The sequence below is a fragment of the Globicephala melas genome, chromosome 4 (genome assembly GCF_963455315.2).
Source record: "Globicephala melas chromosome 4, mGloMel1.2, whole genome shotgun sequence".
Lineage (NCBI taxonomy): Eukaryota > Metazoa > Chordata > Mammalia > Artiodactyla > Delphinidae > Globicephala > Globicephala melas.
This window is the reverse complement of record NC_083317.1, coordinates 82,764,972-82,789,224: the sequence shown is the minus strand read 5'-3', so window position 1 is coordinate 82,789,224 and position 24,253 is coordinate 82,764,972. Positions and strand designations below refer to the sequence as shown.

General features: G+C 50.4%; 2 protein-coding genes across 8 annotated transcripts in view; one reads left to right on the top strand and one right to left on the bottom strand.

Annotated features, from left to right (window-relative positions):
- Window positions 1–467: 467 nt before the first annotated feature.
- ECE2 (endothelin converting enzyme 2) overlaps window positions 468–24,253 on the top strand; it is a 34,679-nt gene continuing 10,893 nt past the window's right edge. For 2 of the 7 annotated variants that reach the window (XM_060298334.1, XM_030862049.2), the window contains exons 1-7: window positions 19,878–20,067; window positions 20,336–20,560; window positions 20,770–20,905; window positions 21,124–21,339; window positions 21,797–21,921; window positions 22,038–22,184; window positions 22,337–22,402. In XM_060298334.1, the coding sequence (XP_060154317.1) occupies window positions 20,029–20,067; window positions 20,336–20,560; window positions 20,770–20,905; window positions 21,124–21,339; window positions 21,797–21,921; window positions 22,038–22,184; window positions 22,337–22,402 (954 nt within the window). In that variant the 5' untranslated portion in view covers window positions 19,878–20,028. Of the gene's footprint in view, window positions 687–4,644; window positions 4,929–5,451; window positions 6,758–19,267; window positions 19,534–19,877; window positions 20,068–20,335; window positions 20,561–20,769; window positions 20,906–21,123; window positions 21,340–21,796; window positions 21,922–22,037; window positions 22,185–22,336; window positions 22,403–24,253 lie in introns of those variants that run through there. The other 5 variants (XM_060298338.1, XM_060298335.1, XM_060298336.1 and 2 more) reach the window with 5 other exon arrangements.
- On the bottom strand, window positions 6,399–8,636 carry CAMK2N2 (calcium/calmodulin dependent protein kinase II inhibitor 2). Its single transcript, XM_030862131.2, has 2 exons — window positions 8,327–8,636; window positions 6,399–7,441 (listed from the first exon to the last, which is right to left on the bottom strand). Exons 1-2 carry the CDS (start codon window positions 8,493–8,495, stop codon window positions 7,371–7,373), a joined length of 240 nt encoding a protein of 79 aa, XP_030717991.1. The 5' UTR covers window positions 8,496–8,636; the 3' UTR covers window positions 6,399–7,370.

Here is a 24,253-nt window from a genome sequence, read left to right as displayed (position 1 = left end):
CCCGCCTAGCATAACACTTCGCCTATGTTGGTAATATCTGCGTTCATGCCAGTCTTTCCTGGAGAGCAAGAACTCTGTCCGCGCTACTCCCGCCACCCCCAGAGCCTTTCGGGTGCTCAAAACTAGGAAGAAATGAATGTTTCATTAATTTTCAGACTTCTTAATGGAAGGAGCCAAACTGAAGATATGAGAGGGGCAATGACGAGCCGGAGTGAGTCTGACACCATGAGTGTGGCTCTCAGAAGTTAGTGAGCAGCGCATCCAGAGGATTCAGGGTCTGGACGATATTATTTTCCCACCCGGAGGATTCTTCCAAGAGCGCTTAGCAGAGGACGGAAGTTCCACGTGTTTATGTTGAGCAACTGCTGGTGCTGGGCGGAGACACAAGGGTCCCGCCTCCTATATGCAGCCATTCCAATTGGCTACATAAGGGGCCAAGCCCCGCCCAGACGTGGGGGCCAGTTGTCTTCAAGGCCCGGCAGCCGCAATCATGGCCTGTCCTGGGGCCTGGGCGCCGCTGCCGGAGTTACCAGAGAAGAACTGTGGGTACCGCGAGGTCCAGTACTGGGACCAGCGCTACCGGAACGCTGCCGACTCTGCTCCCTACGAGTGGTTCGGGGACTTCTCTTCCTTCCGTGACCTCCTAGAGCCGGAGCTGAGGCCGGACGACCGTATCCTCGTGCTAGGTGGGTAGTCCCGGGGCTGCCCAGCCCAGGTGGAGCTGGTTGGACTGGCCCCGCCCCTCGCTCCTGCCTGCCCCTCTCAGAGGACTCCCCAGTCAGAAGTCAGGATCCAGTACCTTTAGAATCTCGGCAGTATTTAGGCAGGGCAAACAGGAGCCAAGAGATTCTTAGTCCGGGGACCCTCCAGGAGAAAGACAGTCTCTCTGAGTCTGAGTGTGGTAGGTGACCCATGACCCCTTTCCGGACCCTGGGGAGGCAGCCTCGAGCACTGGAGAGTTCACAGTAACTAGTTCAAGTCCCAGCGCTAGTTGACTGTAGGACTTAGGACAAATCATGAGCCTGTTCTGAGCCCCGGATTCACTTCTAGAAATGGGACTGCGAAATCAAGTCGGATAAGGCACGTGCAGGCACCTTGAGCGCAATGCCTAGCGCTTTTCTGTGTGCGCCACTGGGCACCATGAGCCATTGTCGCCTAGAGAGTTATCTCTTGACTCTCCAAGCTCTAACTGAAACTTGGTCCTATGTCGTCGTCGTCCCCACCACCCCACCCCACCCCCATCCCACCGTGTGCAGTGAGGATGAGGACAGCTCCCTCTGAGGGGAGATTGCAGCCGAGATTGGTGTGACTCCCCAAAAGGAATAAGTACTGGGGTTTCAGGTGGGGCTCTGAGAGGTCCACCTGCCCCCCTTGGGGTTCTCCTTCCACTGCCAGCCTTGGGGGCTCCAGTGAAGTTTGATTAAACAACGGATTTCCTTCCAATTATAGTTTTTATTTTGCTATTTTTAAAACCATGTATTAAGTGAAATATTTCACATATATGAGACATTTATAATACAGTATATATGTAAGGTATAAATAATAACTTGAATGTGTGTGTATACCCTACTCGGTTTGAGAAATACAGCATTCCTAGGACTAGAAAGTGCTTAAGAACTTGAACCCTGGAGGCAGCTAATTATGTAGGGATCTCAGCACATGTCATCTTAGCTGTGGAATCATGGGCAAAATACTTAAATTTCTGTGCCTCCATTTTCTCAGCCTTAAAAAAAAAAAAGTAAGAGTACATACTTATTTATCAGGTTTTTAAGATGATTGAGTGAGTATGAAAGATAACTAGAAAAAAGCCTGACAAAATAAAAAGCCTTGTATATCCAAGGTTTTCTGTGTGGTCCCCCAAACCTCTTCCCCCCAGAGGTAAAACCTCTCTTGAGTTTTGTGGCTTTAAACAATTGCATTTATTTATAGATTTACCATAGATCTATGTTTTTCAAGCTTTAGTGTAATAACCTGGAAAACTGGACCCCACTCTGAGTATATAATTCCAGGGATGGTCTAAGGCGGGTCCCGGGGTCTGTATTTTCAACAAGCCCACAGACTGATTCTCATGCTGGTAATTGGCAGAGTAACACTGCCTTAAGTTCTGCCCGATTGGGAGATATCCTTTTCTGGATAGAGGAGGGAAAAGTCTAAAAATCAAAAAGAAAAACTTTCCAGACAGGATTCCCAAGATCTAAGAACAGGACCCACAGCTTGGGGGCTACCCTATGTTACATTCCACCTAAACAAACAAATTGAACACCTGGTAGGTGCTAGGGAATGTGGTGAGCCCTTTCTAACTTATTTAATCCTCATGGCAACCCCTAGAGGTTAGTGATAAATATAATGAGAACTACTTTAGGTTAGGGTTCAGTAAACTTTTTCTGAAAAATGGCCAAATAGTAAATATTTTAGGTCTTTCAGGCTATACAGTTGGTGTCACAACTAGAAAATGGCGATGGTTTTTATAATAGAATCTTCAGTATGGAGCTACTGGGAAAATAAACTGAGATAATCCTTATAAAGTACTCAGCATGGGACCTAGTGTTCAAAAACTGTTAGCTATCATTATTATTATCGAAAATGGGAGTCAGAGAGGCACTTTCTCCAGGACTGCTCGGAGAAAGAGTACCTTGCCTGAAGACTTGTGTGTCTGGTCCCTATGGCTAGATTCCTCATTACAGATGAGTTCATGTGGCCGTCCCAGTTTTGCTGTCATTATACTTCTCTGATTCTCTCTTCTTGCTTGACTCCATGCTCTGTAGAATCTTCTGATTATAATTTGGCTTCAATTTGCATTTCCTATAGAGACACAAGGGACTGACCAGAGGTTTGACTGTCCAGACCCCATGATGGGTATTTTTTCCTATTATAAATAAGCGAATTGATATTCTGGTTTACACTTCAGTCTCTTGGTGTTGGGATAGCATCCACATAGCTCTGGGCTCCCATATGATGGGTTCTTGGATCTGGCTCAGTTCTCCAGAGCTCTGCTTCCCTAAGGCCCCACCCAGGGAAGCGGTGGCGGTTCCAAGCCTCATCTTAGTTGTTAGCCCCAAGTCACTGCTTTGTAGGCATAACTGGTCCTGTGGTCAAGTTTTATTTTCCATTCATCTTTAATAAAGTTGTTTTGGGAGATACCATTCCTGTACCAAAGGAAACGAAGGAAGGAAATTTGTGTTTGTCCACAGTTAGGCAGAGCTCTGCAGGCATATGAGGTCAGGTGTTGGGTGATGAAGGCATTGTGGTCAGAGAACCCAGTGGGATTTCAGGCTGAACTGGGTTAGAGTCTCCTATTCAGCCACCCTCACCTCCCGTCCCAGAGCCTGTTGTGGTTCCAGTGTTGGGACGCACACATTGGGTTTTCCCAGGTAAGATTGTACTCTTTCTGAGCCCCAGAGCCTGAGGAGGAACACAAGAAGGGGCAGCCGGGGACCAGCCAGCAGTCTCTGGCACCTGTCCAGGTGCCAAGCTCTGCCTGCTGGATTAGGGCTATCCCAACAGCTGATTCTGTGATCCTCTTAGGGAGGCAAATGGGGATTAAAGGCAATCTAATCCCAAGAGCTGGGGATCCCCATGTGAGGCCACCAAGAACTGTCATCCAGGCCTGTTCTTGGGCTGATACTGACCACAAGAGGGCCTGGAAGAGGCCAACAGATCTTTGAAGGAAGCCATGCCCACTGGGCAGTAGGTCCACATCCACTCCTCTAACCTCCACCCTCCACCACTTTGGGACTGCTTTCTGGGCACTTCCCACCAGAGTGTTATGATTCTTCAAGACTCTGACTGGTTGTCAGTTCCCCCGATCCTGTTGGCCCACCCGTCTAAGGTGGGGACAGGGACTGTCCTATGTGCTCCTGCAGCCTGTCCCTGTTGAAACTCTCATTGCATTATGTGGCAGTTTTCTGACTGCACATCTGTTCCTCTCACCAGAGCATCAGCTCCTTGAGGGCAGAAGCTCTTTATTCATCAGCAGAACCCAATATGTGGCGCTCAGTCATACATGAAGAAATTACAAGGAATCATCTCCACTGTGTGTCCCCACTTAGTTTCCCCTTCACTTGTTAATTCTGCCTTGGAAAGCAAAGTAAGATAAAAACCCCTAACATGAAGTCTTCCCAGGGCTGATATCATCAGAGGATCTCTGAGAGGTTAGGAATTAGGATACTACTAGCATTATCCTATTAATAATATTATGATGCCAATATTATCCCCATTCTGAGTCTGAGGAAACTGAGGCTGAGTTGAATGACCTGCCATGACTGTATGACTAGAGATATCAGAACCCAAATCTTTGAACTCCTAAGTTCAAAGCTCCTACTCTTCAGCTGTTTAGTTTTTAAATTTAGAACATCACATCCTACATGTAGGCTAGGTATTGTTATCTTCATTTTTGTGACTAGGAAATCCAAGTTCCTAGTATGTAAACGACTTGCTTTAGTCCACACAGCCAGGAATGATAGAGCCAGGATATGTGCCCAGATCTGTATGACTCTAAGGCTCATGCTCTTGTACTGTGCTGCTTCTCCCTCGGTACGGGAGGGTTTGAGCTGAGAGAAAACAGGCCAAGAGTGGATGGATAATTGGGGAGGTGAGAACCAAAGCTAACCTAGACCTTTTGTCATCCACCCCTTCTCACCCCAGGCTGTGGAAACAGTGCCCTGAGCTACGAACTGTTCCTTGGGGGCTTCCCTGATGTGACCAGTGTGGACTACTCATCAGTAGTGGTGGCTGCCATGCGGGCTCGATATGCCCACGTGCCCGAGCTGCGCTGGGAGACCATGGACGTGCGGGCACTGGGCTTCCCCAGTGGCTCCTTTGACGTGGTGCTCGAGAAGGGCACGCTGGATGCCCTGTTGACTGGAGAACAGGATCCCTGGAATGTGTCCTCTGAAGGTATCCACACTGTGGACCAGGTGCTGAGTGAGGTGAGGGAGCACCAAGGGAAAGATGGCTGATCAAGAGGTGGGGATGAGGGGTTAAGATTCTAGGAGACTAGAAGAACTCAGAAGCCAGAAGGAGGCATGGTTTGGAACAAGTAGTGGGTCCCTTCGGGACTATGGTTACCTGAAGGAAGCGGGTGTTAAGCTGGATCGAGATTGTAGGGGGCTGGAGTGGCCAGGCTCACAGAGGCTGAGGATTGAATACTGTGTTGCCATAGAGATGAGGTAGCGGCCAGGTTCCAGGTAGGGAAGGTAAGCAGCTGACAGGAAGGCAGTGCCCCCTGCACCTGACATCACTCCTATGCTCCTACCTGTTTAAAATATAGCCCTACCCCCATGGAACAACCAGGGGCAGAGAGGAAGCCTCACTCTTTTGCCATGGAAAGCCCTGAGCTACTGGATGGAGGGTAGTACCTGAGATTTCACTGGGAGGGCATCTGGGGCCATACTGACCTTTGAGAACCTGGAGATGGGCTTCTCACCAATGGCTTCTCTATCTGCCTTTCAGGTGAGCCGAGTACTGGTCCCTGGGGGCCAGTTCATCTCAATGACCCCTGCTGCCCCCCACTTTCGGACAAGACACTACGCCCAAGCTCGTTACGGCTGGTCCTTGAGGCATGCAACCTATGGCAATGGTTTCCACTTCCATTTCTACCTTATGCAGAAGGGCAAAGAGCTCAGTGTGGCCCAGCTGGCCCTTGGGGCCCAGATCCTCTCACCTCCTAGACCTCCCACCCCACCCTGCTTCCTCCAGGACTCAGATCATGAGGACTTCCTCAGTGCCATTCAGCTGTGAGGCCAGAAGCATGGTTCTCCTGCCTTTCTGCCCCAGGCTCAAGTATTCGGAATTCCTGACTCAGGGCTTAAGGTCAGGTCCAAAGTGCCCACATCCCAGGGGCCTCATGCCTAACTAAGACAGAGCTGATGGGAGCAACCCCACATGAAAAAAATACAGGCTAGGTCAAACTAGATCCCAAATCTCAGGTTTCTGACTTCCTTCTTAGGCTCCTCAGATCTCTCCTGGATTCCCCAACTTCCTCCCCCACCATACTGAACCATCAGTGATTCATCCCCAGGGGCAAATCTCAGCACAACCCCTGTGCATGCCAGCCAGACTTGGAGACTTGTATCCCTGGGGCCTGTTACTGACCCCCATTCAACCTGGATTTATTCATAGGAGGCTGCAGACTTTGAATCTAGATTGCTTCTGACCCCAGCTCCAGCCCCAACTCCGGTGACCTATCCTGCTCAGGTTGTATTATTTACCCAAGGAGGCCACGCTGTAATGATGTTCCCAGGCCAGGCTGACCTGCCTGTGTTTACTTGGCAACGCTTCTCTGTCAGTTACATGCACCTGAGATTCCCAAGTATCTGCTCCCCTCCCCAAAAAGAATTGGAGCCATTTTGGGCTGGCTCCTATAGCAAACCAAAGCAGCAGCTACACACACACGCACACACAGGGGGGTCTGTGTTTATTCACACACTCCTGGTACAGTGAGGATGGAGGAACATTTACAAAGGACATCCCTGGGGTTGAGAATATCTCCAGGGCTAGGGCTACAGGTGTCATCCAAAGATGCAATGCAGCCCGCATTTGGATTCCCAGGGGCAGGACGCAGGGGTCCAAGGTAAAATCAGACCTGGGCCCTTGGAAGGTGATACCTTGAGGGGAGGGGTCTGCCAGAGAGCCGCCTGGGGTCAGCCATGGGCAGACTGGTCATATGGTTGGTTACCATGTTAGGGGCTTGTCCCATCCCAGCCTCAACACCCATCCTATCTGCCAGGAGCAGAAGAGCGTGGCCGAGACCGTGGGGGGGGGGGGAGGGCATGAACCACGAGGGGAATCAGTAAACAAAGAGTCGGATATAAAAATACAAATGTGCTGAGGAAGTCCCTTAGAAAGAGGCTGAGGCTGGGGTCACGCCAGACAGGGGTGGAGGGTGAGGAGCGCCTGGAGGGCTGGACTCAGGTGGGTGGGAAGCTCATGCAAATGTGCAGCCAAACATCCCTGGCCGCGTGCGAGGTCCGACACCGGCAGGCAGCCGGTCTGCGGACCAGACCTGCCTGAGAGGGGCGGGGCAGGGGAGCCGTGCGGGAGGGGACGGGCCGGGGCTGAGGGCCGCGGGTCTCTGTCCGTTCCGGTGTGCGGGGTGGGGCTGCGGCCCGAGGTTCTAAAGTGCATGAGCGCGGCGGCGGGCTCCGGGCCGGTCCGCGCCGCCGCTACCGCCGCCGCCGTGGTGCTGAAGCGGACAGCTCCGGAGTGCCTGGCGGCGGCGGCAGCGACTATGACCCGAAAGCGGCGCGGCCCTGCAGCCCCCGCCCGCGAGCGCCTGGGCCGGGGCGGGGGGGGCCGGCAGCCGCATCGCCGGCCCGCGGTCCTGGCCGCCGCGGGGCTGGGCCCGGAGCCCGCCGCCTGAGCCGGCGCGTCTACACTCCGGACGGCGGCTTCTCCCCCATCCCTTTCAGCACGTCGTCTATCCGGTCATCCTCGATCACCACTGCGCAGGGAGAAAGCGCGTCAGCCGCGCGGTCTCGGGGGGCGGCGGCGAGAATGGGGCCCTGGTCCCCGCGCCCCGCTCAGCTACTGCCCGTGGCCCAGAGACGCCCCTCGGACCTCCGTGCTACAGTGACCTCCCCGTCCGAACTCTCCTGCCGACTCAACCCACTGCTGACCCCAGCTCCCACAGACCCACTCCTCTGCTTGTGGAGGAACGCCCCTCTTCCAAAGACTCCAGCCGTTCAACCTTCCGGTCCAAACCCTCCCGCCGCCTGAGCTCTCCTCCATCCGAGCTGATCGGAAAGCTTTTGCTCATGGGATCCCCCTCTTCCACCCTCACTTCAACAGAATTCCCTCCTCAAACCTAATCTCCATCTATTCCAGCCCTCTACCCAACCTAACCTTCTTGCGGCTAGAACCCCTCTTCCGATCCTGGCACTAACAGAGCCCCTTCCCCATGCAAACAACCAGGACAAGCGAACCCCCGGCCCCCTGCCCATTCTCCAGTCAGACATCCCTCCCCACCCGAAGGTTCTTCCGTAGCATACACCGACTCAGCCTTTGCTCCCGAAGAAGCGGCCCGTCGCCCCATGTTCCCACTTCAGGCAACCCCAAATGCCCCGGCCGGCCCCTCCCCTTCGCCCGGGTGCCAAGACTCTACTTCCAGAGGTGGCGAGCATCGAATCCGGGGCACTGCTTTCCCAGGAGAGGGGAAGAGGGGGACACAACACTGCAGCAGGGACCCCCCCTCCAACCCTGGCCGGCGAGCGGCTGGCTGCGCTGGTCTGCGGCAAGAGCTGCTGGCGCTTGGCGGGGAACTGCAGCCGGGGGGCGCCCGGCGGAGGGTTTCTGGGTCAAGCGACGACTCCGGGCCCCGGCCGCGTACCTCTCTTGGCTCGGCCGATCTGGCCCAGCTTGGGGGGTCGCTTGGCTTGGTTGCCCGCGAAGAAGGAGTTGGTGTCCTGCAGGCGGCAGCTGAAGGAGAGGTCAGAGCCCTCGGGGTCGGCGCCGAAGCGGCCCATCTTGTCCTCACTGTAGGGCAGGATCTCGGACATGGCGGGTGCGGGGTGGGCGCGGGACTGCGGCGGGGCGCGGGCGGCGGGCTAGCTGCCGGACCGGCCCTAGCTCAGCAGGGGAGCCGGCGGAAAGATGAAGTCATACAGCATCCGGGGCTGCGGAGCCAAGCGGGGCCTCCTCCCCCGCGCCTCCGCCTCCCGGGCCGCTGGGCAGGCGGCGGCGGCGGCGGCGGCGGCGGCGGCGGCGGCGGCGGCGGGGACCGGGCGGAGGCGGTGCGCGGGGAGGCGGGGGTGGCGGCGGCGGCGAGAGCGGAATGACGATGAGCGCCCGACTGCCGCAGAGCGCGGCGGGCGGGGCGCAGTGGAGGTGGGGAGGACACCGGCCAGGGCAGGGAGGGAGGCCGGCCGCGGGGGTGGGGTGGTGTGCGGACAGGAGCGGGCCCAAGCTCTCTGCGGAGGCAAAGGAGCGAAAATGGGAGGGTCCTGCCATTGGCGGGACTGGCTGCTGGGCGAATGGTACCGGCCAACGGGTGCAGGAGGCGGACACCGGAAGCGCTGCGAGGGGGGGGTTCGGATACGGCGGAGATGTGCTGGAACCCGCAGGACGTGGGAATAGCTCAGGCCAATAGGTGGTGCCCCCGCCATTGGCGCGCTCTTGTATAGTGTTGCTCTTCGGGGCTGGCGCGGTCTTGTACAGGGTTGCTCTTCGGGTATTAAACTGTTCATCTGGAGCCTGTGTTTCTCTGACTGTCCTCTGTTTCTGTCTGTGCCTATTTATATGTCAGTCTATCTCCATGTGTCTGTGTCTCTGTCTCAGTGCCCCATATCTCTTTGTGTCATGGTCTCTGTCTACGTCTATCTCTTAAGTGTCTCTGCTCTTCTGTATCTGTCTCCATTCTTGGCCTCTGTGTGCCGTAGTGACACATGGGGGCCTCAGGGTCTGGGAGAACCGCAGGGCGCGACGGGCGCTTTGAGCCCGAGTTTCGGCGCCAGCAACAGGGCTGGGGGTCTCGGTCTCTTCTTGAAGGATTCTCGGTAACTGGGCCGACGCGCGCTCACCAGGGCAGCCCTCCACCCCCAGCGCTGTTGCAGCCGCCGAAACTCAGGCTCAAAGCGCCCGCCGCGCCCTGCGGTTCTCCCAGCCCCCGAGGCCCGCGCTGCGCTTGCAGTGTAGGAGGAATGAATGAAGGCGTCGCGGGGGGCGCCCTGGCTGCAGGTGACACGGGGAAGCCCGGAGCGCCTGAGGACGCGTCGCGCGCGCGAGTTTGTGTCCAGAGGTAGAGGGGCAGGGATAGAGGACGCCTCCGCCCTGGGTGCGGTGCATCGCGTAACAGCTCTCGCCTCAAGAACTGTAACGCACTCTCTTCTCTCCCCCCCTCCCCCTCTGGCCGTCAGCGGCTTCGTCACCTGCTCGCTAGCGCGCTGGGGCTCTGGCGCAATCTCTGGCCTTGGGGGAGGGGGGCGTCTCACATTCGGTGACAGTGACGACAGCGCTAATAAGGGTAATTATCATCCGGACGTTCAGTCCATACTCGAGGCGGAGAGTTCTCCACTGTCCCTGAAGCGCTTTTCCTCCCGCCCTCTAAATCACTTAGCTCCTGGCGCTGGGTCTCCTTCCTCCAGCAACTCCTCATCACGTGTTAGTCCTGGGGACACAAAGGCGAATGCCATGGTGGCTGCCCTCAGGACGAGGTTGGGAAGTGCCAGAGTTGCCTCTGAACAGGCCTCACTCAAGACCATAATCCTATCCCTATCAAACCCTCCTCTGCTGTGTCCTAGTCTCTGGGATGAGGGCTGAAGCTGGAGGTGGAGGCCCATCTGGAGTGAGAGGAGCCTCCAGACCTGGAAGGACAGGAGAAGCTGGAGCTCAGGGTCACTAGGAGAGAGTCCAGAAAATTCCACCCCCGCAGGGGGTTGTCCAGCAATGGGTTCCAATCCAGCCTCTGCCGCTTTCTGTGTGGCCTTGAACTGATGGCCCCACAATTAGTTTTAAAAAATTAGTTCATTTGTATCTGTAACCTTTTAGGGAAATTTGGAAAATCACACAGAACCTTTCATATATATCCTTCCCATCTTTTTCTCATGCATTTGCGTAATATGCATACCTCTCTGAGCCTGCATGTTCTAGTGTGAAGCCTAGAGATGATAGAACCTACATAATGATAGTTTTGTAGATGAACTTGTCATGAGGTGAAGTGGTTTGTCTCAGGAGGTAATGAGCTGCCCCTACCAAAAATGCTAAAGGGGCCATCCAGTTTCTTGCCAAGAATAGGATGAGAGCACTGGGTGAGGAACTGAAACATTTCTCGTTTCTCCCCTCAGAATGAGGGAGACTGGAGGAACAACAATTTAACTTGGAGATCCTTCTTAAATAATCTTAGTCCTGTAAGGTACATGCTGGATTGTGATTAAAGCAAAAGACATAAGTGCATAATTGTAAAGATATAGTAATATATGTTTCAGCTATGTTGTGAAAATTTGGAGGGAGTTTTTTTTTTATAAATTTACTTATTTTTATTTATTTATTATTTTTGGTTGCCTTGGGTCTTCATTGCTGTGTGCAGGCTTTCTCTAGTTGCGGCAAGCAGGGGCTACTCTTCGTTGCGGTGAGCGGGCTTCTCATTGCGGAGCACAGGCTCTCGAGCGCGGGCTTCAGTAGATGCGGCGCGTGGGCTCAGTAGTTGTGGCTCGTGGGCTCTAGAGCACAGGCTCAGTAGTTGTGGAACACGGGCTTAGTTGCTCCACAGCATGTGGGATCTTCCCGGAGCAGGGCTCGAACCCATGTCCCCTGCATTGGCAGGCATATTCTTAACCACTGCACCACCAGGGAAGCCCTGGAGGGAGTTCTTTAAATTATGCTCCTTTACTTAAATTTTGATGTTCTGCATCCCTGACCATGAGATGAAAATTCATTTTCACAGCTAAAATGAAGTAAAGTTTGCTTGGATTTTTGTGAAAATGCATTGAATTTCTTTTAAAAGCCCCTCAAAACCTAGTGAGATTCTCAGAAGAATAATATGCCTTTTGACAATTGAGTATTAATGACACTTTTATTCAAGTGGGAACTGTAGGCCTGTGTAGTGGGTTGAACAGGGTCCCCCCCTAAAATTCATGTCTACCTGGAACCTCAGAATAGACCTTATTTGGAAATAGGGTCTTTGCAGATGTTAATTAGCCAAATTAAGCTAAGGTCATACTGGATTAGGGTGGGCCCTATATTCAATCACTGGTGTCCTTGTAAGAAGAGGACAAGTGAACAAGACATATACACACATGAGAAGCCCTCGTGAAGAAGCAGAGATAGAAGTGATGTGGCTGCGAGCCAAGGAACACGTAGTGTTGCTGGGAGCCACAAGAAGATGGAAGAGGCAAGGAAGGATTCTTCCCTAGGGCCTTCTGAGAGAGCATGGCCCTGCCTAGATTTTGGACTTCTCACTTCTGGAACTGTAAGAGAATAAGTTTCTGGGGTTTTTTTGTTTTTTGTTTTGGCTGCACCACACGGCATTAGTTCCCCAACCAGGGATCCAACCCACGGCCCCTGCAGTGGAAGTCCATCACCCTAACCACTGGACCGCCAGGGAATTCATTTTAAGTTTCTGTTTTAAGCCATCCAGTTCATGGTACTTTGTTACAGCAGTTCTAGGAAACAAATACAATCAGTTACAAATATTTGGGGGTCATCTTTTCACATCTCTCATGATCATGTTTCTCCTTTCTTAAGCTCTCCCCGGACGCGTTGCTCCCACCCTGTCCACTCAAGGGAAGCCTACACCATGAGGGTATTTCTGGGACTCTTCTATTTAGCAGAAGCTGATAAATCACAAAAAAGAATGAAGCACATCTGTGTGGACGGACATAGTAAGATCTCCAAGGCCTGCCAAAATCTCACCAAAGAACAAGTGTAGAGTATGATTTCATATGTGTGTATACATACGTATGCACACTTACACACACACACACACCAGTGTATTTAGGTATGTAAATGAATATAAAAGAAAGAGCAGGAAGGATACATACCCAACTGCTAATAATGTTTATCTCTGAGGACGGTACTGGGATCCTGGCAGAATGAAGTTCATCTTTTATTCTATATACCTCTAGAGTATATTACATTTGCAATAAAAAGGTTTTAGTGATTTTTTTAAAAAAAGGTTTAAAACCGATGATATAGTCCATTTATCAAACATCACACTCTGACCCTAGACAAATCAGTTGACTTAGAAAGGAGATTAGTAGTTAACAGTATGGAGTTTAGATTCAAATCAAGGATCTGCCTTCTCGCTGATGTGTGACTTTTAGGTATGTCATTAAGCTTCCCTGTGTTGTAGGTTCCTCATCTGGACAATGATATTGGTAGACTCTATTTCATTGGGTCATTGTGAGGATTAAATAAGTTAACATACATAAAGTGCTTAGGTAAATGCTAGACAATAGAATTGTTAGCTATTATACAGAAAAGCATAAAGAAGAAGTTAACAGTAACCTCATCATTAGATACATTCAGATTCACATTTTGTTGCATGTCCTTCCAATCTCTTTTTTTAACCTATGCTTTGTTACGTTTTTGCTTCAATAAAATGAGATTTTGTAATTCTTTTTCTCCTCCACTTAACTCTATATGGAGAACATTTCCCGATAGTATTAACTCTTCTTTTCTATCATTTGTAAATGTTGCATTGTATCCCATTGTATGGATGTTTGAGTTATTTAACAAGTCCTCTACTCTCAGACATTGAATCCCCTCCCATTTTTTTTTGTTATTATAGACAGTGCTGAGATGAACATTTGTTGTAGGAGAAAAATGGCCCAAATATTTAATAGCTCTTCCAATCAAGAAGTAGAACCTGGACAGACCAATCACAAGCACTGAAATTGAAACTGTGATTAAAAATCTTACAACAAACAAAAGCCCAGGACCAGATGGCTTCACAGGCGAATTCTATCAAACATTTAGAGAAGAGCTATCACCTATCCTTCTCAAACTCTTCCAAAATATAGCAGAGGGAGGAGCACTCCCAAACTCATTCTACGAGGCCACTATCACCCTGATGCCAAAACCAGACAAGGATGTCACAAAGAAAGAAAACTACAGGCCAATATACTAGCAAACAGAATCCAACAGCACATTAAATGGATCATACACCATGATCAAGTGGGGTTTATTCCAGGAATGCAAGGATTCTTCAATATACGCAAATCAATCAACATGATACACCATATTAACAAATTGAAGGAGAAAAACCATATGATCATCTCAATAGATGCAGAGAAAGCTTTCGACAAAATTCAACACCAATTTATGATAAAAACCCTGCAGAAAGTAGGCATAGAGGGAACTTACCTCAACAAAATAAAGGGCATATATGACAAACCCACAGCCAACATCATCCTCAATGGTGAAAAACTAAAAGCATTTCCACTAAGATCAGGAACAAGACAAGGTTTCCCACTCTCGCCACTCTTATTCAACATAGTTTTGGAAGTTTTAGCCACAGCAATCAGAGAAGAAAAGGAAATAAAAGGAATACAAATCGGAAAAGAAGAAGTAAAGCTGTCACTATTTGCAGATGACATGATACTATACATAGAGAATCCTAAAGATGCTACCAGAAAACTACTAGAGCTAATCAATGAATTTGGTAAAGTAGCAGGATACAAAATTAATGCACAGAAATCTCTGGCATTCCTATACACTAAGGATGAAAAATCTGAAAGAGAAATTAAGGAAACAGTCCCATTTACCATTGCAACAAAAAGAATAAAATATCTAGGAATAAACCTACCTAAGGAGACAAAAGACCTATATGCAGAAAATTATAAGACACCGATGAAAGAAATTAAAGATGATACAAATAGATGGAGAGATATACCATGTTCTTGGATTGGAAGAATCAACATTGTGAAAATGACTCTACTACCCAAAGCAATCTACAGATTCAATGCAATCCCTATCAAACTACCACTGGCATTTTTCACAGAACTAGAACAAAAAATTTCACAATTTGTATGGAAACACAAAAGACCCCGAATAGCCAAAGCAATCTTGAGAACGAAAAACGGAGCTGGAGGAATCAGGCTTCCTGACTTCAGACTATACTACAAAGCTACAGTAATCAAGACAGTATGGTACTGGCACAAAAACAGAAATATAGATGAATGGAACAGGATAGAAAGCCCAGAGATAAACCCATGCACATATGCTCACCTTATCTTTGATAAAGGAGGCAGGAATGTACAGTGGAGAAAGGACAGCCTCTTCAATAAGTGGTGCTGGGAAAACTGGACAGCTACATGTAAAAGTATGAGATTAGATCACTCCCTAACACCATACACAAAAATAAGCTCAAAATGGATTAAAGACCTAAATGTAAGGCCAGAAACTATCAAACTCTTAGAGGAAAACATAGGCAGGACACTCTATGACATAAATCACAGCAAGGTCCTTTTTGACCCACCTCCCAGAGAAATGGAAATAAAAACAAAAATAAACAAATGGGACCTAATGAAACTTAAAAGCTTTTGCACAGCAAAGGAAACCATAAACAAGACCAAAAAACAACCCTCAGAATGGGAGAAAATATTTGCAAATGAAGCAGCTGACAAAGGATTAATCTCCAAATTTTATAAGCAGCTCATGCAGCTTAATAACAAAAAAACAAACAACCCAATCCAAAAATGGGCAGAAGACCTAAATAGACATTTCTCCAAAGAAGATATACAGACTGCCAACAAACACATGAAAGAATGCTCAACATCACTAATCATTAGAGAAATGCAAATCAAAACTACAATGAGATATCATCTCACACAAGTCAGAATGGCCATCATCAAAAAATCTAGAAACAATAAATGCTGGAGAGGGTGTGGAGAAAAGGGAACCCTCTTACACTGTTGGTGGGAATGTAAATTGATACAGGCACTGTGGAGAACAGTATGGAGGTTCCTTAAAAAGCTAAAAATAGAACTACCATATGACCCAGCAATCCCACTACTGGGCATATACCCTGAGAAAACCATAATTCAAAAAGAGTCATGTACCAAAATGTTCATTGCAGCTCTATTTACAATAGCCCGGAGATGGAAACAACCTAAGTGTCCATCATCGGATGAATGGATAAAGAAGATGTGGCACATATATACAATGGAATATTACTCAGCCATAAAAAGAAATGAAATTGAGCTATTTGTAATGAGGTGGATAGACCTAGAGTCTGTCATACAGAGTGAAGTAAGTCAGAAAGAGAGAGACAAATACCGTATGCTAACACATATATATGGAATTTAAGAAAAAAAAATGTCATGAAGAACCTAGGGGTGAAACAGGAATAAAGACACAGACTTACTAGAGAATGGACTTGAGGATATGGGGAGCATGAAGGGTAAGCTGTGACAAAGTGAGAGAGAGGCATGGACACATATACACTACAAAACGTAAGGTAGATAGCTAGTGGGAAGCAGCCACATAGCACAGGGAGATCAGCTCGGTGCTTTGTGACCGCCTGGAGGGGTGGGATAGGGAGGGTGGGAGGGAAGGGAGACGCAAGCGGGAAGAGATATGGGAACATATGTATATATATAACTGATTCATTTTGTTGTGAAGCTGAAACTAACATACCATCGTAAAGCAATTATACTCCAATAAAGATGTTAAAATAAAATTTAAAAAAAAGAAAAAAAGAAGTAGAATCTGGGACTTCCCTGGTGGTCCAGTGGTTAAGACTCTGCACTCCCAATGTAGGGGGCCTAGGTTCAATCCCTGGTCAGGGAACTAGATCCCTCATGCCACAGTGAAGATCCCACGTGCCGCAACTAAGACCCTGCAAGCCAAATAAATAAATATTTTTTAAAAAAAGTAGAATCTTTTTCTCCGTCATTGAATCTGGGCTTGACCACCTGACTTGCTTTGCTCAATAGGGACATTAGCAAATGTGATGCAAGCAGAGGCTTGAAAAGTGTTTATGTACTAGGGCTTGCCTTGTTTTTTGTTGCTGGGAATCCTGAGACCACCATATGAAGAAGCCTGGGCTAGCCTCCTGGGGAAGGAGAGACCACATAGAAACTGGGCCCAGCCATCCCAGCTGAGGCCCAAGCATGTAAATGAGGTCATTCAGCTACACCATTCAGCTCCTGGTGAGCTAACCCAGACCTGAAGAACCACCCAATCAATCTACTGAACATGAAAAGTAATAAATGTTTGCTATTTTAATCCATGAAGTTTGGGGAGGTTTGTTATGCAGCCAAAGCTAATTGATACAAACATGCTGTAGATAATGATTATTTCCTAGAACAATTTCCTAGAATTCAACTTTCTGGGTCAGAAAATATGTACACATACGTTTTGATTCATATTGCCAAAAAGACTGTATCAGTTTTATAAGCCATCAGCAGTATATGACAGTGCCCACATTCCCCAACTTTGTCAACGCTGGACATTAATGTGTGTTGTTATCTTCATAACTATACTGTTCTTGTAAGTTAACACATAAACATTTTCCATTCCCTCTCAATTCACAGTCAATTTAGAGAAAAATAGACCCCCAAAACTTACTCTTATATGAAAAGAAGAGCAGAAAAGAGAGAGAAAATAATAGTGAGAGAATAAAACAGAGTCAAAGGTTATAAACACAGAGGAAAAAAAAATAGAAATATAGAATGCAGCAGGGACTTCCCTGGTGGTCCAATCGTTAAGAATCTGCCTTCCAATGCAGGGGTCGTGGGTTTGATCCCTGGTCGGGGGAATTAAGATCCTACATGCCTCGGGGCAACTAAGCCCACGTGCTGCTACCATAAAGACCCAGCACAGCCAAAAGAAAAAAAAAGAATAGAGCAACCTCCAAGCCTTTTTATACATAGGGTATTTAACATGCATTCAGGAATAGCTGTGAACCTAATAAATGATTTGGATCATCAAAGAGGCATGGAAAGGAAATGTCCATTTAGGCCAAACCTAGTGAAACTGGGAACACTGTAAAAGCAGGTACTGGCCTCTTTCTTATGTGGTTGCATTTAATTCTTACAACAATACTCTGAGATAGGGATGATTGTTCCCGCCTTACAGATGAAGAAAAGTGAAAGGTCAGAGCTTTCAAATAAATTAATACAGATTATACACCTGATAAAGAGTTGAGTCAGATTTGAGTCCAGGTTTGTCTGGCTTGAAAACTATGTGCTTCCCCTTACTCTTCCAGAGATGTGGAGAAGACTGTCAACTAATGCTGGGAGGAGGTATATCCTCCTTTTGATTCATATTGCCAACCTGCTCTTCAGAGGGCTGTTAGATTGCCTGGGTTTGAATTCCAGCTCTACTGCTTACTAGCTGTGTGACTCAGCCTCTCTATGCCTCAGTTTCCTCATCTGTAAAATGGCTTCATAAGTGCCACGAGGATAAATGAGCACATCGAGGTAAAGCACCTAGTGCAGTGGCTGGCCATGGTACAGTCCTGCATAAGCTGGCTACTTACAGCACGTCATTGCAGCAGCCATGGGACTATTCTAATGAACCTGTTGCCAGAAAGTCCTTACAAAGTGGCTTTGCTTATACTCACATGGCCATGTCATGGTGGAATTTTCCATGTGGCAGGACTGACCCTGCTGCCATGTTTCGCTTCATCCAGGCTTGGGGGAGAGGGGAAAGAGGTGAGTGATGTGATGCCACATTGCCATCAGACTGAACATGAACAACTCCAGAGACTTGTCCTATGTGGATATCCCAAGGTCGTGCTGCTGCAGACCACAGTGTGGCTGGATGTGCAAGTTCCTTGCTCAGGGAACCCCTGACTAACCTAGAACCCATGTGCCTACTCTACCATCTGGGAAATAGAACAGGCTTCCTCCAGCCGTACAATTCTCATTTCTACCTATAGGATTTTAATAACAACAACAACAACAATAATAATAGCAGCTAGAGTACTCATTACACGCCGCACATTGTCCTAAGCATTTTACAAGTATTGTTCCATTTAATTCTCACAACCATCCTTTGAAATAGGTACTATTCTTATTTCCATTTTACAAGAGAGGAAATTGAGTCCGAATCCAGAATCTTTCATCCTAACTATGACACTGTACTGTCTCTTGTTTGAGAACATGCAATTTTGGGGTGGAAAATGCCAAAAGACAGCAATCCAACATTTCTCAGCCTGATCCATTCATCACCTACCCTCTCTCAGCCACAAGAGCATTCCATGTTAGAAATGCTCACAGCAAGAGGTTTGAGAACTGAGGTGAGAGTCAAGAAATGGGTGGTGGATTTGCTTCCATTCCAAGCCTTCTCAGGTCAAATCCATATACTCTTTTGCAAAAGAGAGGTGGGACGAGGATGAGGCACTTTAAAAAATTTTGTGGTAAAAAAACAAAACAAAAAACTAGGCACTCTTCAGTGAAGCAGACTGTAACACCACCAGGCTTGATTAAGGAATGACAATATGGAAGGCAGATGGCAGATGCATAGATGCCACACTATTGCCTTTCAGTTAAATATTGCTTGGTGTGTGGGTTTTTTTTTTTCCTTGTAAACCTCCCAAATAAAGTGATTTGCTTTCCTCAAGTTAGAAGTGTTAGCTCGTCTTTCCTTTAAATATCTGTGCATAGCTGTTTTTTTCCCTGCCGATTTGTCACCATCTGTAACCCTTCCTTTGTGAGATGATCTGATGACAACAATTATCTTGGAGAGTAAAAGTGCAGTCTTGAAACAACATGTAAGGGTGGACTCAGAGTGTGGGCTGTGTGTACATGATGCCCGAACACTTTGTGTGTGTTGTATGTGTGTTGTGTGTGTGTGTCCAGAACCTCAGTATAGAACATATGTTGGCTCTGGGTGCCTGGTGCATGTATACATTTTGTGTGAATATGCAGTGTGTGCATTCTGTGAGTGGTGAGTGTGTGTGTGTGTGTGGACCGTGTGTCGGGCTGAGTGCCTGCCTGTGTACTTTGGGTCTATGCTCTCCCTGTATAGATATCGTGCTGACATCCTGAATGTGGGTCACCTCCTCCGTGCTGCTCTGTATGTGCTGGCTGAAGAGGGGCAGTGCGGACAGCTGGGGGAAGACGTTCTCCATGAGAGCACAATTTCTCAAAGGTGTTAAAGGGAATGGGGAGGGCCTGCAATCTGGGGAGTTGGGCCAAAAAATATCAGCAGGGTTTGGGCCTGGGTCAAAGGAATGTAAATTCCGGGAGTCTTGCAAGAGGGTGTTGCTGGGATGGGTGCTGACCACGAAGCGGAGAGGGAGTCTCCGGCGTTTCTGCAGGGCGGCTCGCTCCGGCTAGGGCAGCAGGCTGGGTGCAGCTCTGCGGGGCGGGCCGCGGGCACCCGGAAAGAAGACTGGGCGCTGGGCGGACGGCGGGGCGCGGCAGGCGCGCTCCTCCCCCTGCCCCACGTCTCCCCCACCCCTGGCGCGGCGCCGCGGGGGGAGGGGGGCGCAGGCAGGCGGGGGCGGCGGCGGCAGCGGAGCAAGTGGCTACGGCGACTGCTGCGATGAAGGGCGGTGGCGCGGCCGGGCCGGGGGCCGAGGCCACGGCCCCGGCGAGGGCCAGCCGGCGGGAGCCCTAAGGTGCCGCCGGCCCCGACTCCACCATGAGCGTCGCGCTGCAGGAGATGAGCGGCGGCGGCAACGTGAGTGGGGGCCCCGGGGGAAAGGACCGGGGTTGTGGGGAGGCAGAGGGGCAGGCGGCGTCGGGAAGGGGCTCCGGCTCGCGGAGAAGGGGCTGCGAACTTGACGGGCGGGGGTCGGAGGGACCCAGGCCGGAGAGCTCGGTGGGCGGGAGGGAAGGAGCCCGCACTTCATGCAGGAGGGGCCCGGCCGGGCAAGGGGCGCCGGGGCAGGGCAGTGGGCGCGCAGCTCTGTCTGCCTGACCTGGGTTGGCGCCCGACTGTCTGGCAGATGGTGGAGTACAAACGCGCCACGCTGCGGGATGAAGACGCACCCGAGACCCCCGTAGAGGGCGGGGCCTCCCCGGACGCCGTGGAGGTGGGCAAGGGGGTCATCCCTGTCTCACCAGGCCCCCGCCCTGGCATGACGGCCGGCACACCCGGGAGCTCTGGGTTGCCCTGGAGGGTCACCTGCCCCCACCTCCGATCCATCTCTGGCCTCTGCGCTAGGACTATGGTGAGGCGATTCGAAGTCATGACGTTGCACAAAACAGGCTGAGGGATCATCTCAGCTTGCTTCATTGCCCCTGTGCCCCAAGTTAGCCCCGTTAGCGTCTTTGCTTCATGGCTCTGGAAACTGCCTGAGCCTTCACCCTCTGGGAGGACTTCTGTGATTGGGTCGCCCACCTGCAGCTTGCTAGCTCCAGGTCCTCCTCTGTTCCCCAGGTGGGATTCCGGAAGAGGACAAGACACCTCTTGGGCTCGCACACCCAGCTGGAGCTGGTCTTGGCTGGTGTCTCTCTACTGCTGGCTGCAGTGCTTCTGGGTTGCTTGGTGGCCCTGTGGGTCCAGTACCACAGAGGTAGGTGGGCCCACTCCTGTCATCAGCCCTCTTAGCCTGGGGGCTCTGGAGGCAGAAGGGGCTGCTAAGGTTCTCCCTGGGTGGGGCCAGCCTTCCCCCAGCTGTTCTCCCTCCTCCCAGCCTTTCTGCTGTCACGGCCCCTCCCAAAGCATTTGCCTCTCCCAGACTGACAGACAGTCCCCCACCCCCTACCCCCCCCCCCGTGTCCCCTGCCACAGACCCATCCCACAGCACTTGCCTCACGGAGGCCTGCATTCGAGTGGCTGGAAAAATCTTGGAGTCCCTGGACCGTGGGGTGAGCCCCTGTGAAGACTTTTACCAGTTCTCCTGTGGAGGCTGGATTCGGAGAAACCCTCTGCCTGATGGGCGTTCTCGCTGGAACACCTTCAACAGCCTCTGGGACCAGAACCAGGCCATACTGAAGCACCTGCTCGGTAAATGGGCCTGTCCGGGAGGCACTGAGCCAAGTACATGCCTTGTTCCCAGCACAGGGCTCGGCACTTAGTAGGTACTCAAGAAATGTCCATGAATGAATAAGTGGATGACTGCCACCACTCCTGGCGTAGGGGATACAGAGAGCAGGGGGCTCCTGAGGGGTGGAGATGAGTTTGAGGGGGCAGACCTCTGAGGTTAATGAAGGGACTCCTCTCTGCACTCTGGAACACTGTTGAGGTGTGGTAGGCACCAGGGAGTCTGTAGTGCTTAGAGATCTTTGAGAGTCTCCCTGGACAGGGGAGAGGAAGCTACTCTTTGCTGTGGCAGACAGTCTTCCTGGGTCTACATTAGGAGGACTACCCCCTTGAGAAGGCAAGGAGAGGGATCAAGCAAGGGTCCAGGACCCCTCTTAGCAGTCAGCATGGTTGCCACCTGGACCTGTGTTCTATTCAACAGAAAACACCACCTTCAACTCCAGCAGTGAAGCTGAGCGGAAGACACAGCGCTTCTACCTCTCCTGCCTACAGGTGGAGCGCATTGAAGAGCTGGGAGCCCAGCCGCTGCGAGACCTCATTGACAAGGTAGGCCCCGGGGATGGGCTGCAGGTAGGGGAGCAGCACAGGCCTTGGGAGAGGATGTGGCCCCAGAAAGCTTTAGAGGCCCCTGTTCCAGAGGCGCCACCATGGTCTCTACTCAGATTGGTGGTTGGAACATTACGGGGCCCTGGGACCAGGACAACTTCATGGAGGTGCTGAAGGCAGTAGCAGGGACCTACAGGGCCACCCCCTTCTTCACTGTCTACATCAGTGCCGACTCTAAGAGTTCCAACAGCAATGTTATCCAGGTACTGGGCTGGGGAAGGGTGGGGAGGGACTTACGGACTATTTGCTGAGACCAGACTCCCCTCCCCTGTGCTGGGCTGGCTGGGGTGGCTCCCCCCGCACAAGAGTCCAGATTTCATGGGGGGAGGACTCACTCCTCACCTTGCTATTGCAGGTGGACCAGTCTGGGCTCTTTCTGCCCTCTCGAGATTACTACCTAAACAGGACTGCCAATGAGAAAGTAAGGAGCATCCTCAGAATATCCACCCTGACCCCCCTGTTGAGCTGGGCTGATCCCTGTTTACTTTTCCCTTTACCCAGGGTCAGAGTGGCGAAGGTGAGCCTATCCTGTCACCTAGTGAGCCGACTACCATTCCTTCTTTCTCTCTTCGTTCTCCCCTCCCTGCATTCTTCCCTCCCTCCTTTCTTCCCTTCCTTTTCCTTTCTCCCTTCCTCTTCCCTTCTTTCCTTCCTTCCTTTCTCTTACTCTTCCAGGAAAACATTTTACAGGCACCTGCTGTGAGACGTACATTTCAGAGCCACTGTCATAGGAAGCTTTCAGTGTAGATGGGTTCACAGACCTAGACAGCCGAGAACACGGCTCAAAAGAGGGCCTCTGGGACTCAGGAGAGACCTGGCAGCCAGAGAAGTTTTCCTAAGAAGGTTGCATTTGAGCCAGGCCCTGTAGAATATCTAGGACTGGGTGAGGGCATGCTCAGATTTTAAACAAAAGTGTTGAAGAAGGAAAAGCTAAGGCGTGTTTGGATCACAGGAAGGGGTCCAGTTTGGCAAAGTGTAGAGCTCAAAGCAGATGAGAGGGTGGAAAAGTGGGTAGGAACTAGTTTGGGAAGGCAGTATGGCTGGGTGTGAAAAGTAGATGCAAGGGAGGGAGCCTGGAGATCAGTTAAGAGTGTCTACAGTACTCCAGGCTCTGAGTCTGTGAGGACCCAAATGGCAGAAGTGGCAGAAGGAAAGTCAGGAAGGGGAGGATGCAAGAGACATAATCAAGGCCAAATCATGAATTGTTGATGCCTGGATGTTAGAAGAGAGGAGTAGAAGGAGGAACAGGTAAAGATAGTTGAGGCTGTGCACCTGAGTGATGGTGGAGTGGAGGGGTCCTTAGAGAATTCGGGATGCCTACAGGGAGAACCAGCTTCAAGCACATTGGGGAGGTGGTGATATCACAAGAAAAAGGCAGACTTTGAAGTCAGACCTTGATTTTAATCCCAGCTTGACAGCTTGGTGCAAGTTGATTAAGCTCTCTGAGGCTGTTTCTTCATCTGAAAAATGGGGATCACAGCATCTACCTCATGTAGTGCTTGGAGGCAGGAGGAAGATGCAAGTTTACGCTTCTGCACGTGGCAGACCCTTAGGGAGTGGGAGCTGCTCGTTTCAGACGTGTGAGTGTGAGGGAACTGGGTACCATCTCTGTACAGAGGTCAGCAGACAGCTGTGAAAGCTGGGTGGGGTCCTGGAGAGAGCACGGGCCTGGAGGGAGCCAAAGGCTTGAGGGGCATCTCCTTAAAAGCCTAGACAAAGGCTTAGGAGAAGTGAGAGAAAGGGCAAGACTAGAGAAGGAAAACAAGGAGATCCTTGGGACTTCCCTGGTGGCGCAGTGGATAAGACTCTGTGCTCCCAACGCAGGGGGCCCAGGTTTGATCCCTGGTCCGGGAACTGGATCCCACATGCATGCCGCAACTAAGAGTTTGCATGCCACAACTAAGGAGCCCGTGTGCTGCAAGTAAGACCCGGTGCAACCAAATGAATAAATAAATACTTTTTTTAAAAAAAGAAGGAGGAGATCCTTGTATTTCAAGGGCAGCGGGAGAAAGAGAGACTTCTGTGGGGAAGGACAACCAAGAGGGGTGTTTGTCCTTCTCCCATTCGCTCCCAAACACTTACCAAGCATCCCACAGCCAGACCCTCTGCTACCATGTGGTGAACAAGACACTGCCACTCAGTGGGAGAGAAAGCATGAAATGGCCAAGTGCAGTTATCCTTTGTACAGTTGCTGGGACTGTTGTAAGAGGAGGAGCATGGCATTCCGAGAGTGCAGTAACAGGGAGCCAGCCTGGTCCTAGGGTGAGGGTTG